At 44.2% G+C, this 14,164-nt stretch overlaps 2 protein-coding genes across 3 annotated transcripts in view; one reads left to right on the forward strand and one right to left on the reverse strand.

Moving 5' to 3' along the window:
• The window catches only part of LOC129862687 (Golgi apparatus protein 1-like), a 51,132-nt gene extending 46,460 nt beyond the window's left edge, over window positions 1-4,672 (forward strand). For both annotated transcript variants that reach the window (XM_055934578.1, XM_055934579.1), the window contains one exon: window positions 1,705-4,672. In XM_055934578.1, the coding sequence (XP_055790553.1) occupies window positions 1,705-1,872 (168 nt within the window). In that variant the 3' untranslated portion in view covers window positions 1,873-4,672. The remainder of the gene's footprint in view (window positions 1-1,704) is intronic.
• Window positions 4,673-6,224: 1,552 nt separating this feature from the next.
• LOC129862692 (fibulin-7-like) lies at window positions 6,225-11,834 on the reverse strand. Its single transcript, XM_055934585.1, has 7 exons — window positions 11,513-11,834; window positions 10,271-10,433; window positions 9,884-10,054; window positions 9,400-9,630; window positions 7,843-7,980; window positions 7,417-7,552; window positions 6,225-6,944 (listed from the first exon to the last, which is right to left on the reverse strand). Exons 1-7 carry the CDS (start codon window positions 11,582-11,584, stop codon window positions 6,584-6,586), a joined length of 1,272 nt encoding a protein of 423 aa, XP_055790560.1. The 5' UTR covers window positions 11,585-11,834; the 3' UTR covers window positions 6,225-6,583.
• Window positions 11,835-14,164: the final 2,330 nt, after the last annotated feature.

Raw genomic sequence — 14,164 nt, forward strand, 5'->3', positions numbered from 1 at the left:
TGAATAAACATGAAAAGGTGAATGTAAGAAGCAAACATCATTTCAGATTAAACAGCATATAAACACTCTAACTAGGTCAGGAGCCAGACAGGGAGCCTAAGAAGGAACACAAATGATTTATTTAGGCTGTATTACTTCAAGGCTATAGCCTACAAAGAAATGCATTTGTGAGTGTGACCCAATAGGCTGGTAGGGACATAAAGCGCTCAGCATTTAAACAACATTTCGTTGGCTTCAGTCTCATGCGATGGTGCCTGGAGAGCCGGCCAGCAGCGGAGAATATCCTCTCCTTACTTGCAGAGCCACTGGGGATGCAAAACACCCTTTTGGCCACTCTTACCAGGCTGGGCAGAGATGCAGAGTTGTTTTATTTTTTTTCTGTAGGTAGGCCCAAAGGATTTTAGGCAATTAGTTATCTACCCACCTCATTCCTTTCTTTTAGCATGTGCACGTAGTAAGTACACCATCATGCTTTCGGGATAGGTGTCTTTTCAGATTCCACAATGATTCTTCAGTTGTGGACACTACATCACTGCACTCCCTCTCTTGCTCTTGGTCCTGATCTTTGTAAGTCACCTTGATTCAGCACCTGTGTGGTCTATCAGTTTCTTAATGAAAATATTTAGTGAACTCCATGACGATAGCGAAAGCAAGGGGCTATAGCAGCACACAAGTAGACTACAAATGCATGTTGGGCCGGGCATGCCCTGAGCTCCTGAAGTGAGTTCTACTGGAGCGAAATTGGAAAAGGCCGACACTCCATCCTTTTGGGAATCTCGCTGCGTGCGCCGGTGAAATTGGGCGTGTTCCGCTCTAACTTCGCTCTGCTCACAGACTAGTCTGTGGTCTTGGTTCTAACAGGCGATGAAATAACATGTATCCACATTGCTCGCTTTGCACGCTGCTCCAATGTAACACATGTACAAATCTAACAAAAGAGTAATCTGGGTCTGCTGGTAGGGGATGCTGAGAGAAGCACGTGAGTGAGGGCTGGTAGGGGATGCTGAGAAGCAGGTGAGAGAGGGCTGGTAGGGGATGCTGAGAAGCAGGTGAGTGAGGGCTGGTAGGGGGTGCTGAGAGAAGCAGGTGAGTGAGGGCTGATAGGGGATGCTGAGAGAAGCACGTGAGTGAGGGCTGGTAGGGGATGCTGAGAGAAGCAGGTGAGTGAGGGCTGGTAGGGGATGCTGAGAGAAGCAGGTGATTGAGGGCTGGTAGGGGATGCTGAGAGAAGCAGGTGAGTGAGGGCTGGTAGGGGATGCTGAGAGAAGCAGATGAGGGAGGGCTGGTAGGGGATGCAGCTGGCTGATTTACAGCTGCCACACGTAATATGCGCATGAAAGTAAAGGGGATGTTATTAGAGCTGTGCATACCGGAGGCTAGTGGCTGTTGCTGAAATTCAACAGAATTTTTAAACAAAACTGACTTTATACACATTTTATAACAGGTGCCAGCAGGTTCTTTAGATCGGTAGGGCTGAAAAAGTATTTAGTATCATATGAAACAGTACTATGGTATTCAAAAATGTTGGTATCATGAGGTTTTGGTACGGGGATATTACTTCGTTACTGGTATACTGTGCAACACTACAGTGGATGCTTACCCTCCTATGGTCTAGCATTGAACTCACACAATTTCACATTGAAACCTCTCTACTTTTCCATAATTTGATTGACACCCACACCTGCTCCCCTCTGTCCCTCCCAGGTGGCCCCGGCCGAAGGGTTCTCAGACCTGGCCATGCAGGTGATGACCTCACCCTCCAAGAACTACATCCTGGCTATGATTGGCCTGGGCGTGTGCGTTCTCTTCCTGTTCGGCCTGCTGTGCGGCCGCATCACCAAGCGAGTAATGCAGGAGCAGAAGAACAGGTAGAGAGGGGGGCCTCAGAGGGCCCCAACGGCAAAAAAAACCCTGGACAGGGCCCTCCCTCAGCATAGCCCCAACTGCCCCCACCTCAGCCTGACTACATGTACAAACCATCTTCCCCTACTTTCTCTCCCCCTCTTTTACCCCCCAAGCCTCCTCTACGTCACTCCCTGAGACTGGGCTCTATGGGGAAGCCATTCAAGCTTCCCTGTCATCATCGCTATGTCGTCGGAGGGCCACTTTGGGGCCTGGCCTTCATTACCCAAACTCCCCTATGGTGGTTGGTCTCCCAGTTTTACTGGTGTGAGAGCCCACATGCCCCAACTGTGAGACCGACACATAACCCCTCCAACTCCACTCCAGTGTCTGACTGATGAAAGCCAAGTCTTCACGTTATGTTCTACAGGAGACGTCTAGAAGGACGATGCCGCCACCTCTTAGGCCTCTATCGCTCCACTGCTAACCAGCTAACGCTAACAGACCTGTACCGCCGGGCTAGGCCATAAGCATTATTTATTGATTTGGATTCTGCTTTTGGTTTCTTTTGCAGTGTTTTATTTTTTTTCCGCCTCATTTAGATGCAATATTTATTTTTCTTTTAAGAAATGTTGCATTTGTGGGGGGTTGGTGGGTCAGAAGGGGAGGTGGGGTTCTCAGTAAGCATGAAGGCTTTCAATGATTTCAGTACTGATACTGTGTGTGTGTGTGTGTGTGTGTGTGTGTGTGTGTGTGTGTGTGTGTGTGTGTGTGTGTGTGTGTGTGTGTGTGTGTGTGTGACAGTTGTGAAAGAGGAGTATTAATGCTGTTTTTCTATTATATTTTTGTTCTTCTGAGAGGACGAGGTGGTTGACAGACTTCAGGTTGCCGATGGGTATTAGATTCACTGATTTGCCATGGGACTGCCAGGTGTGGCGTTGAACTGTCCTCCACTGACTGAGCCTCATGGGAGAGGAGTCCTGTAGCCTACAGTATATTATATCAGTCTTACACTCCTTAAAGCTGATGATAATTATATTGATTAATCTATTCGTGTTTATGCTGATAGACCTGGCAGTGTATCATAGATGGCTCCAGTGGCAAGGATGCCTGCTTAGATAGTACAGTCTGAAACGGTACTCCAGTCACTCCATGCTTGGCCTGTGGTAGGGTTAGCATGATGCTAACTTAATGGGTGGTATGGTAGAGAAACGGTTTGCATCAAACAGACTGGCATTCACACACATTTCTCTCAAGGTACTCTGTTAACAGTGAGCATTTGACAGAGAGCTGGGTCTAATTTGTCTCGAGTGGACACAACACTGACGGATTGTGCAGAAAGATAAATCTCCTTTGGAAAACGGTCTTCGAACAAGTGTCTCATTTAGTTTTCAAGGAGTGAAACCTGTAGGGTAGCAGGTTTAAACCATGGGTATTGGTATTGAAGAATGGTTGGTGGTACAAAGGGCCAAGAATAATGAAAAAAAAAATAAGATATACAATACAGATTAACGCTTATAGAGATGTGAAGATTTTGTTTGAAAGGATACTGGAACCGTTGCACATTTTTCTGTTATTATATATATATATATATATGTTATTATATAATAACATATATATATATACACCCATATATATAGAGAGAGATATTGATATTGTTTGGTCATAGCCTTATTTATTTGTTTACTAATGGTCAAAGTTGGTGAGCCCTTTTTTGATTTGATTGTTCTCTTGTTGCCTTTTTCTTCATTGCCTGTGAAGTACCCTGTTCTTAGACCAGGTTAAGAGTAGCCACAGCCTTTCACCTTACCTTTGAGCGAAGCCTGGTAGCTGAGGCTAGGTTAAGGGAAGCGGGTGGTGGTGGTGGTGGTGGGGATGAGTTTGGGGGAGGGGCTGGATGTTGTCACTCCAGGAGCATCTTGGCTCGGTTTTAGTTACTGAACTAACTCTAAAGTACTTGTTCAGGTGGGATCTAAACGTTAACCAATCCAATCCGAACAGAGGAAAGCCCTCTCAAGGAGGAGGAGTTCAAATGCGTTCTCACGATGATTCAACAATCTCTTTCTCAAAACAAACTGTCATGCCATGTAAATGAGTCTTTAGAGTTTTCCCCTCATTGCTACTATGTCATTGCCTTGTTCTTGAATTGGTGTGAGCTGTGAGCGCTTCCCTCCTTGCTTGTAAAAACAATTGATAAATGTAATTTAAATGGCCTCCGCTGTAACCATGCAAACGGTAGATTTGTCAATGTGTGCCTATCCCCCACACTATATATATATATATATATATATATATATATATATATATATATATATATATATATATATATATACACACTAGAAGCCCCTAGCCTACTCCTAACTCCCCTTCAAACTGAGCAGAGGTGTGTGTGTACATGCGCCCCTCAAAGCTGTCACACCCCAGACTTGGGAAAGGGAAACACTCCATCAAAGGCACCTAGTTTGGGAGAACACGTTGCAATTGTTCCGTTTTTTTTTTTTTTTTACCAGCGCTCCTGTCTTGTGCTACCAAGACGGCATTGAATTCTGTTGAGTAGTTCAATCTATCAATACTTACTGTTATTTTTGTCTGTCAAAAGCTTTCATCCAGTCAATTTAATTACTATAACAATGACTATAACATATGATTAAGATTATGATGAAAAATATGTTTTGTAATTATGTTCTTGTGTATAAATGTATGGAGGTCCTTTGCTTTCATCTCTGATTATGCCATGTAACAGAATAACAGTGCATTTCCCTGGTTTTGAGTTCTGTCCTATACCGATGAAGTTGGACACTTTGTTAATAAAGTCTGCCGGTTTTTATAATGTTGTCCACTGTTTTGTAGGCACAGGACTGACAGCAGTCAGGACAGGAGGGAGGTTATAGGGCTGGGACCAGTCTCCTAGTAGAATCCCTACACTAACCTACATTACCACTCAGATTAGGTTCCAAACAAGGAAGGATCTGTGTTCATTCCAGCACACACAGTCTATGGCTACGAGTAGCCAGGTTTGATAAACAATTCTGAAGCACACCCAGTGATCACCGCTTCAGTAGACTAATTGAGAATGCCTGAGTGAAACAGCTTTTTTTTCATCTGCATGCCAGCCTACTCTGTGGGCCTGGCTATACTAGACTTGGCCATTCAAAGTAGCTAACTACATTCAGGATGAATACTCAGACATACCATATGCCAGAGGTGGTCTCAGGCCATGAGGCGGCTATGTAGACTAGTGGTTAGGATCATTGGGCCAGTAACCAAAACATTGCTGCTTCCTATAAAAGTGTCTGCTGAATTACTAAAATGTTTAAATATGATTAGTGAACTACATGTCTGGAGGGAACACGCTTCTTTGTTTTGTGCTCTACTAGTCTGCTTGCATGTGGTTAACCCTTCATGTGTCCAACCTCAACCTGCCGCAGTAGTCAGAGTTGGATAATACACCTCCCGATAAAATCATTTCTACAAAGAAGGGCCTTATGCAGAGTACACAGACATAAATGATGTCCTATTCCCCATGTAGACTAGCCTCGTGACCATCTGAAGTACTGACCTGTGAGATTCTGGATATGTGTGTGTGTGCGCATGTACATGCATGTTGGAGTTATTTCCAGCTGCATCCAGTCATGGTCAGATGGATGGATAGATGACAGTGTGGAGGCCAGAGACTGGGACCGATCCTGTGTCTGCTGTCTGACACTGGAGTGTTACATTTTTTCCAGCCTAGTTCAAAACCACCCCACTCTGCCTTCCTCTGCATACATGGGTGGATGGATAGGTAGTTTACACTCTGTAAGGATCAGGTGCACTGTATAAGACTTTTTAGATATTGTGCTTTGAGTGTTCTTTGGATGGTAGATGGAGACATTTGCCAGTTGCTGGGAGTTAAGAAAACCAGGACCAGCCCCTATCATCTGCAATTTGATGGGATGGTGGAACGATTTAATTGAACGCTCATCGATCAGCTGGCCAAGACAGCTCCAATAGTCTTGTGAGTGGGACAAGTGTGTCATCCATGTTGCCCTGGCATACAATATGATGCTTGATTACATGCACAGTGAAGCATTACATGCTCTATTGGTAATGGATCAATTTTTGTTCTATGAACTATTCAGAGAATATCCAATAAACCAAAATGGTAACAACTGAGAAATTAAGAAAAAAGGTACAGTACATATAGTTTGAAGAGGATCTGCAATCACAAATACCTTACACAAAACCAAACATGTACAAAACTATAAATATAGACGTATACCACTAAAATACGGAAATTCTTAATACATTTCTCATGTATGCATTATAGCTGATGTGGTGGTCTGCCTTTGATATTAGAGCTACAGATTCCATAGCCCAAAGAAACACATTGTATTCCCCACTGAAATTAAACACACCGAACCATTCTGGTTTATTCATACAAATACCTCAAATTCTCCAAGGTGAAAACAAGAGAGCAGCCTAAAGCCTGAGGAGTGTTTATAAACCACTATTTACTATGATCCCTCTACCGACAGACAAAGGGAGAAAAACGCATCCACATTAACAGTATGGCTGGTTCAGGACTTCCTGTAAAGGACAGAAAAAACCCACACCCATCTACACAGAGGCCTCCCCTTCACCATTATCCACAATGCTCTCCCAGTGGTTCGATTCGCTCCTCTGGTTCCACACCTGACAGTGCTCTCTCATCACCCCCTCCTCCCTTCTTCCTCCTCCTCCGTTCTCCCTTTCCATCACTCTAGAAACCGTAGGGGGAGACGAAAAGGGTGACCTTGGTGAGGTAGCGTCCCAGCAGGGCTTGTTGCTCCAGCTCGCTCATCTCTACCTCTGCCTCCAGTGTAGCTGGGCCTTGCACAGGGCTCACCAGGAGCAGGGTGCCCGTCTGCCTGCCAGAGCGCTGCATGCTAAAGTGGCTGCGGCCGCGAGTCCCCAGCAGGCCAAAGCGTAGTGTGTCACCCAGCACACGGGCCGCAGACACCCGGAAGAGCACCCTTGGTGCGGACATGTTGGAGACCACGGGCATGAAGTGGAAGGAGACGGAGTTGGGAGCCTGGGTGCAGGCCTTGTCCCCCACCACACACGGGTTCCTCTCACACCGCCTGGGACAGGGACAGAGGAAGAGGAGGGTCAGGAATAGGGTGAGAGGATGGTTCTTCTTGTTTCACCCAGTAAATATAACTGAGAAATAAATCCAAACTCACCTCCTCAAACCACTGTAATAATGTTCTTTTCTATTGTATATCTGTCTTAATTGTAGTAGTTATTTGTATGAGCAATAAAAAAATAATTGTCTAGTGCAAGGGGTAATTTGGGTGAAGGAGGTTATGTGAGCCAAATGATGGGTGGAGCTGCACTGTGGTGACAATGAAATTAAAATGTTTTTCTCTCCACAGAAACAGCTAAATTGTATGTTTGTTTTAAAATGATTGAGAGTGTAGGGAATCTCCTCCTTCATTGAATCAGTGTAGCTTTGTCTCTTAGTGCAAAACCATAACATGATTTGGTTAAAACAGGAAGCGTAGTGACACCAGATCGGATATAAGTGGTGTTTTTGTTACAGCAGTTACTCACATAGGAGAGGTCTTGATGTACGTGGCGTTTGTGATGCGAGGACACTCCACTTGCACACACTGGAACCCCCCGTACGTATTCACACACACCTGGTCCAGGATGCAGTTGTGAAGTCTGCTCTCACACTCGTCAATATCTATCCAGAGGTGGAGGGGGGGAGAAAAGAAACACAAGTAACCAAGTCTGGTCCCCACTGAGCCCACGGCACATCTCCAAAGCTTCAGTTTTACTGGAAAGACTTTATCATATAATACAGAGTTACCATTAGTTCCCATTGCAATTACAAAGCAACAAAAGCCATGGACACTAGTAGAGCTAAATATCAGAGTTGGTATCAAAATACAATCTCCCTGTAACAACCACTGGCTAAGGCCAAGGTACTGTGGTAGCTCTTATTGGTGGAACGGTCTGGTCTGTGGTCCTGACCTTTGCAGCTGCGGTGGTCTCTGGCCAGGTTGTAGCCGCGAGGGCACACACAGTGGTAGCTGCCGGGGGTGTTGATACAGGTGTGCATACACAGGCGCCCAGGCTGTGCCAGCGGAAACAGCTGACACTCATCCATGTCTGAAACACAGTTCCTCAATATATCACTGATATACAGTGAACAAAAATATAAACACAGCATGTAAAGTGTTGGTTTCATGAGCTGAAATTAAAGATCTCCGAAATGTTCCATGCGCACATTTTTTTTTATTTCTCTCAAATGTTGTGCACAAAGTAGTTTACATCACTGTTAGAAAGCATTTATTCTTTGCCAAGATAATCCATCCACCTGACAGGTCTGGCATATCAAGAAGCTGATTAAACAGCATGATCATTACACAGGTGCACCTTGTGCTGGGGACAATAAAAGGCCACTCTAATTTGTGCAGTTTTGTTGTCACACAACACAATGCCACAGATGTTTCAAGTTTTGAGGGAGCGTGCAATTGGCATGCTGACTGCAGGAATGTCCACCAGAGCTGTTGCCAGAGAATGTAATGTTAATTTCTCTACCAAAAGCTGCCTTCAACGTTGTTTTAGAGATTTGGCATGATGTCCAACCGGCCCCACAGACCACCTGTATGTCGTTGTGTGGGTGAGCGGTTTGCTGATGTCAACGTTGTGAACAGAGTGCCCCATGGTGGCGGTGGGGTTATGGTATGGGCAGGCATAAGCTATGGACAACAAACACAATTGTATTTTATTGATGGCAATTTGAATGCACAGTGATACCATGACAAGATCCTGAGGCCCATTGTCGTGCCATTCATCCGACACCATCACCTCATGTTTCAGCATGATAATGCACGGCCCCATGTCACAAGGATCTGTACAGAATTCCTGGAAGCTGAAAATGTCCTAGTTCTTCCATGGCATGCATACTTACCAGACATGTCACCCATTGGGCATGGTTGGGATGCTCTCGATTGACGTGTACGTAAGCGTGTTCCAGTTCCCGCCAATATCTAGCAACTTTGCACTGCCATTAAAGAGGAGTGGGACAACGTTGCACAGGCCACAATAAACAGCCTGGTCAACTCTAAGTGAAGGAGATGTGTCGCGCTGCATGAGGCAAATGGTGATCACACCAGATACTGACTGTGTTTTGGATCCAAGCCCCTACCTTTTAAGGTATCTGTAATCAACAGTATTCCCAGTCATGTGAAATCTATAGATTATGGCCTAATGAATTTCAATTGACTGATTTCTTTATATGAACTGTAACTCAGTAAACTCTTTGAAATTGTTGCATGTTGTGTTTATATTTTTGTTCAGTATATATAGAAAAAACTCCAGGCTACATATTTTGTAAGCTCTGATGTATTGTGTCCACTTCCAAAATCACAACTGTACACTGACTGCACTCCTATATAAAATCCCATGACATACAGATCTAAGATAATCTGGTTCTAAGAACCGATTGATTCTTAAAAGGGAAACACATGAATTAAAGGAGCCCATGGTAAGGTTTGGCCGTAGGTAAGGTTCGGCCGTACTGACCTGTGCAGATGTCGCTGTCGCGGCCGCTTATGGTGAAGCCTGCATCACAGATGCAGTGGGAGGAGCCCTGGAACTGGGTGCAGCGGGATGGACGAACGAAGGACGAGAGGGGGGCAGAGGACGGGGAGGACGTGGAGATGGATGAGGATGAAGTGGAGGGGGAGGAGGAGGAGGAGGAGAAGTAGGACGGTGTGGGTAGGGCGGTGGGGATGTTGCTCACAGTGTTTAAGACTGGGGAACATTAAGGGACCAGAAATATTACACCTCTAAGCAGAGCAAGTAAGAGCAATGAGACAGAGTCTACACATGTTACAGTACAGTATAAAACAAGGGGCTCCCCACTCATACACAGAGATAGTACTCCAGTAGTGTTGATATTACCTACAGTAATAAATGACGCACCATATCATAGTAGAATAATGCAATGGTATCATTCTAGGCACGGAGGGAGCAGAGACACAGACAGAAGTGGGCTTTGACTCACCCCTGCATGTGGGCTGCTGGCCGCTCCACTTCAGAGACGCCAGACACACTCTGGTCTGGGGCCCCAGCAGCTCATAACCTGCCTTACACACAAAGTGCACCTCGTGGCCCACACCAAACACCCTCCCCAGTCTCCTGCCGTAAGCCAGGCTCTCAGGCTTAGGACAGGTGGCTGGACAGGGAGAGGGAGAGACACACAGTACAAACAGTAATACAACCATGACACTTTCAGACGGACAAGCATGAGACAAGACAATGGCAATGGTAAGTCCAGTAACTATCAAAGTGCTTGTGCAATACTATACAGTTTAAACAGTATATATTATAAAAGAGAAAAAACGTCCATGTGCAAATGACAAACTAAGCAGTCACTGTATCTCTCTCTCACCGTTGTGCACCTTGGTGGTGTGTTTGACGGTACTGCTGTTCTTTAGGGCACTCAGTCTCTTCCTCAGGGAGCGAAGGCTCTGCTGGTAGGAGGCCTCCTGGGCTGACAGCAACTTCTCCACCTGGCGCAGAGAGCTCTGCAGCTCCTGCCTTGACGGGCAATCCTGTGGGGTGCATAGCATGGTCCAGATCATTCAGTAGACAGCCACAATTTTAAGATTTCAGTTGTGGGTGGAATTGACCCTAAATACTTTGGGTGAGTGAATGAAAGATGAAATGAGTTTACTGTGGAGTAACACTGTAGTGGGATCCAATGATTCAAATCAACATGACAAGATATACCTACCTAACCAGGTTAGTAAATTATTAATTACAGATCAGTGGTAGGAGACATATTATTAAAACCCCGTAGGACTATGTCAATAGCTTTCCTTGCACATTCTCGGGGAAAATGGATACTGTATGTCAAATGTGCTTTATTTCAAGTGCAAACTATAGACAGTCATGTTTGGCTCCATTCAATGGGAAACACCCACTGAGGTATCACCAGTGTGTGGCTGCTCACTTCACACAAACAACATTTTAAAAAGTATACGTAGTATTTACTGAAACCGGAGTAAAAGGTGTTAAGTCCACAGGTGAGGTTTTCAGTGTCAGAGCTCCTTGTGAAATGTTTTGCTCCAATTACTGAAGTCCCACCTGTGTGAAAATTTAGTGTGTCAGGAATTAGTGACCAAACACAAACAGTCTCCAAATGTGTAAGGAACACTTTCTAGTGGCTCTGCCTCAACTTAGATAGCTTTTTCAAACACAATCACACTGTTAGACTATAATGACAGCACTATGCACTGATATAAGAGAAAAGGAAAGAGCAAGGGTGATCCCGGAGGTCAGTCTTTTTATATTGGCACAATTTGCAGCTCCTAGGTGTCAGAATGCCATGGATATCTTCTTGTTTATGCAGCTGGATAAATGCTCAACTAAATAGAATCCATTCACTTCACCACAGATGCCTTTTGGTAATACGACATCGCTTATTAAAAAATGCACAATATGGATTTAGTATCAGTAATAGTTGTGCATGTCTTTGCATTACAATTAATCTTTTTTTTTTTTAAAGCAGCAAACATTTAAAAAAAAGTGGTCATTTTAAAAATCGAAGCAATATTCCATTAAAAAGTCATCAGTGAAGAGAAACAAAACCAGAGCAGTAGTTGTTGGCTAGAACACGTGTTGTACTCACCTGGCCACGTGCAATGTGGAGATGATGCAAACCCATAATCACCATAACAACACTAAACTGATTCATCATCATGGGGAAACAATCCTCTTCACACTTTCACCTTGATTCTTGGTCAATAACAAAATAAACCAATTAAAATACGTTTATATAGCCTACAAATTTTAGTTGTTTAAATATAACAGCCTACAAATATAAATAAATGCTCTTTCAGTTACAAGAGTAAGACTCATTCAAACATGACAGCGATCTGAACAGTAAAGACAGCAAACATTTCTCCCCTACTGTTTTAGAGAGCAGATGCCACATTTCTCCCCGCCCAGTTGGGTATTTTAAAGCCAAGACGAGGAGCTGAATCCACCACTAGCAGAGTAGTGGGTCGCACATCTGCATAGAAGTTAAACCGTGGCTTTGATTTCGGATACTATTGTACCAAAATAGAAGGCTAAATTATAAGGCAATGTTTCTCAATTGGTAGGTTTCAATGGGCTAATATATCTTTTGATCATCTTGTGGACAAAAAATATTTTGTTTTAATGTGTACAGTATAGTAGACCTAGGCCGGACTGCTGCTCGTGACACGCAGAATGACGATGCGCTCACTCTTTCCAGCGAGATCACACCTTTCATGCGCAAAGTCTCCCCTGTGTTTTTAGTTGCGGTGTGCTAGATGTCCACAAGGTGACGCCTTATTGTTTGGTGCCGTGTCCAGTGGATCCAGGGCTCTGAATTCTCCTGTCTTTAGGAAGATTTGAAGTAGTCGCAGAGAACTCGTCTGGTATTTTGTAATTAGAGGACAGTGTCAAGATATGATTCAGAGACTTATTGCGAATAGTTGCTATGATATTTGGATTTTACAGTGAGACAACAGCTCCAGATCTAAATCCATATTACATTTGTCATTCATTAGGCCACTGCTCTAGAGCCCCAGAAAAGGGGAGTTAAATGAGTGATGTGGAGAATTAATCTGTGTAGTGGAGTCTGCAGGGCCAGCGCGTGTGTGTCTGTTTGTGTGTGTGTGTGTGTGTGTGTGTGTGTGTGTGTGTGTGTGTGTGTGTGTGTGTGTGTGTGTGTGTGTTTATGTGTGTGTGTGTGTGTGTGTGTGTGTGTGTGCGTGTGTGTATGTGTGTGTGTGTGTGTGTGTGCATTTGCTCCTCTCCAGGGCATGGAGAACCTGTAAGCTTGCATAAAATGGGGGATTTAGACAGGACATGATAGGAAACAGCCTAACATGGACAATGACATTGGGATTAACTGTCAGGCTAACGCAAGCAATATTTTCCTGCGGAATTGAACTCAGTTGCTGCATTGTATGGCAAACTAGAATGCAATTACTCAGCCGGTGGCGATTGGAGGAAGGGATGACAATTACAATCCTCTTATGAAAACCGCTGTCTCTTAATGACTTTCAGTTCAGGCGAGCGGAGGAAGCCACTACCAATTACACACAGAATACCTTTATCAGGCCTTCATACGCACAGTCGCACGCACGCACACACACACACACACACACACACATACACACTGCATAGGCACAAGACTGAGAGAATATTTAGATAGCTAGATACATTAAGAGCAGCTCAGGTGTTTTAGCTAACTGTTCCCTCCAGGACCATAGAGCTGAATATCTCTCTCTCCATCCCAGTGGACTATCATCACCCACCGTGGGGCTGCTGGTGTTAACTGGCTCCCTGGCCTGCTGCCTCTGACAAGCCATTAGTGGTGAGCCGCTCAGCTCTGTCTGGAGGCTGTATTAATTAGGGAAGGGGTAGACAGAACCCTCCTGGAGTTCACTGATCCTCAACACCTCTGCCTGCCTGCCTGCAGCCATAAACCGCTGTTTGCCGGTTCTCTTCATTCAAGAGCCATGATGAGGATGTACTGTATGTTGTTTTCTATACAGTGCGGTGGTGGATTTGTGGGTGTGTTACTGTAAAATAATGTAGGTTTGTGTTGTTTCTCATAGGTGCTGATTGGTGGAAGACTGTCTTTCCTTCTAAAACTGTGAATCATCAGAGTGATACAACATGGTTGTACAGGTTGCAGACAATGTTTTAATCATCAAACACACAAAAAGCAAGAACAAGGTGATCTCCACTATATTGAACTCACTTGTTTGCCTTCAATGGAACTGTCTTTCAACCCTGTTTTAGTCCAGAGATGCTATATGCTTTTGAGTTGATACTATAGCAGCATATCCTCATTGGAATTCATTGTAAGTGTAGTAATGATAAGCGGTTGCTGACGGGGGTAAACTTCGTAGATAAATAAATTAACCTAAGAGAGCACAATCCACTCATGATCATCATATCCTTATTAGATAGGACGAGTTTAATTAAAATGTAATCATTTAATGGATTTTCTAATTAAAATGGAGTTCGCTGATGGTCTCTCTCATTAGCTCGACAGAGTGCAGTCGTGCGATGGCTGCTTTTATAGAACTTGAGAACTCTCTCTGTGTGTGTGTGTGTGTGTAATGTGTAGGTGTCTATTTCTTAAAACGTTGAGATGTACAGTGTGTACTGTATGTAACCGAACTGTTCTCTAAGGATAAACATATGAGAATGAAGCAGTTACTGATAAATGTCCTCATATCATTGTACAGTCTTCAAGTAAGCTCTCTATAATTAAATCAATACAATTTCTAATACATTT

The sequence above is a fragment of the Salvelinus fontinalis genome, chromosome 9 (genome assembly GCF_029448725.1).
Source record: "Salvelinus fontinalis isolate EN_2023a chromosome 9, ASM2944872v1, whole genome shotgun sequence".
In the NCBI taxonomy this organism is placed as follows: Eukaryota; Metazoa; Chordata; class Actinopteri; order Salmoniformes; family Salmonidae; genus Salvelinus; species Salvelinus fontinalis.

Excerpts from the sequence above, each read along its gene's own strand:
- LOC129862692 (XM_055934585.1), bottom strand. The coding sequence starts at position 11,584 with ATGATGATGAATCAGTTTAGTGTTGTTATGGTGATTATGGGTTTGCAT. Across the intron at positions 10,434-11,512 it reads TCCACATTGCACGTGGCCAG|GATTGCCCGTCAAGGCAGGA; the intron begins GTGAGTACAACA and ends TGCACCCCACAG. Across the intron at positions 6,945-7,416 it reads TACATCAAGACCTCTCCTAT|GCGGTGTGAGAGGAACCCGT; the intron begins GTGAGTAACTGC and ends TCCCTGTCCCAG.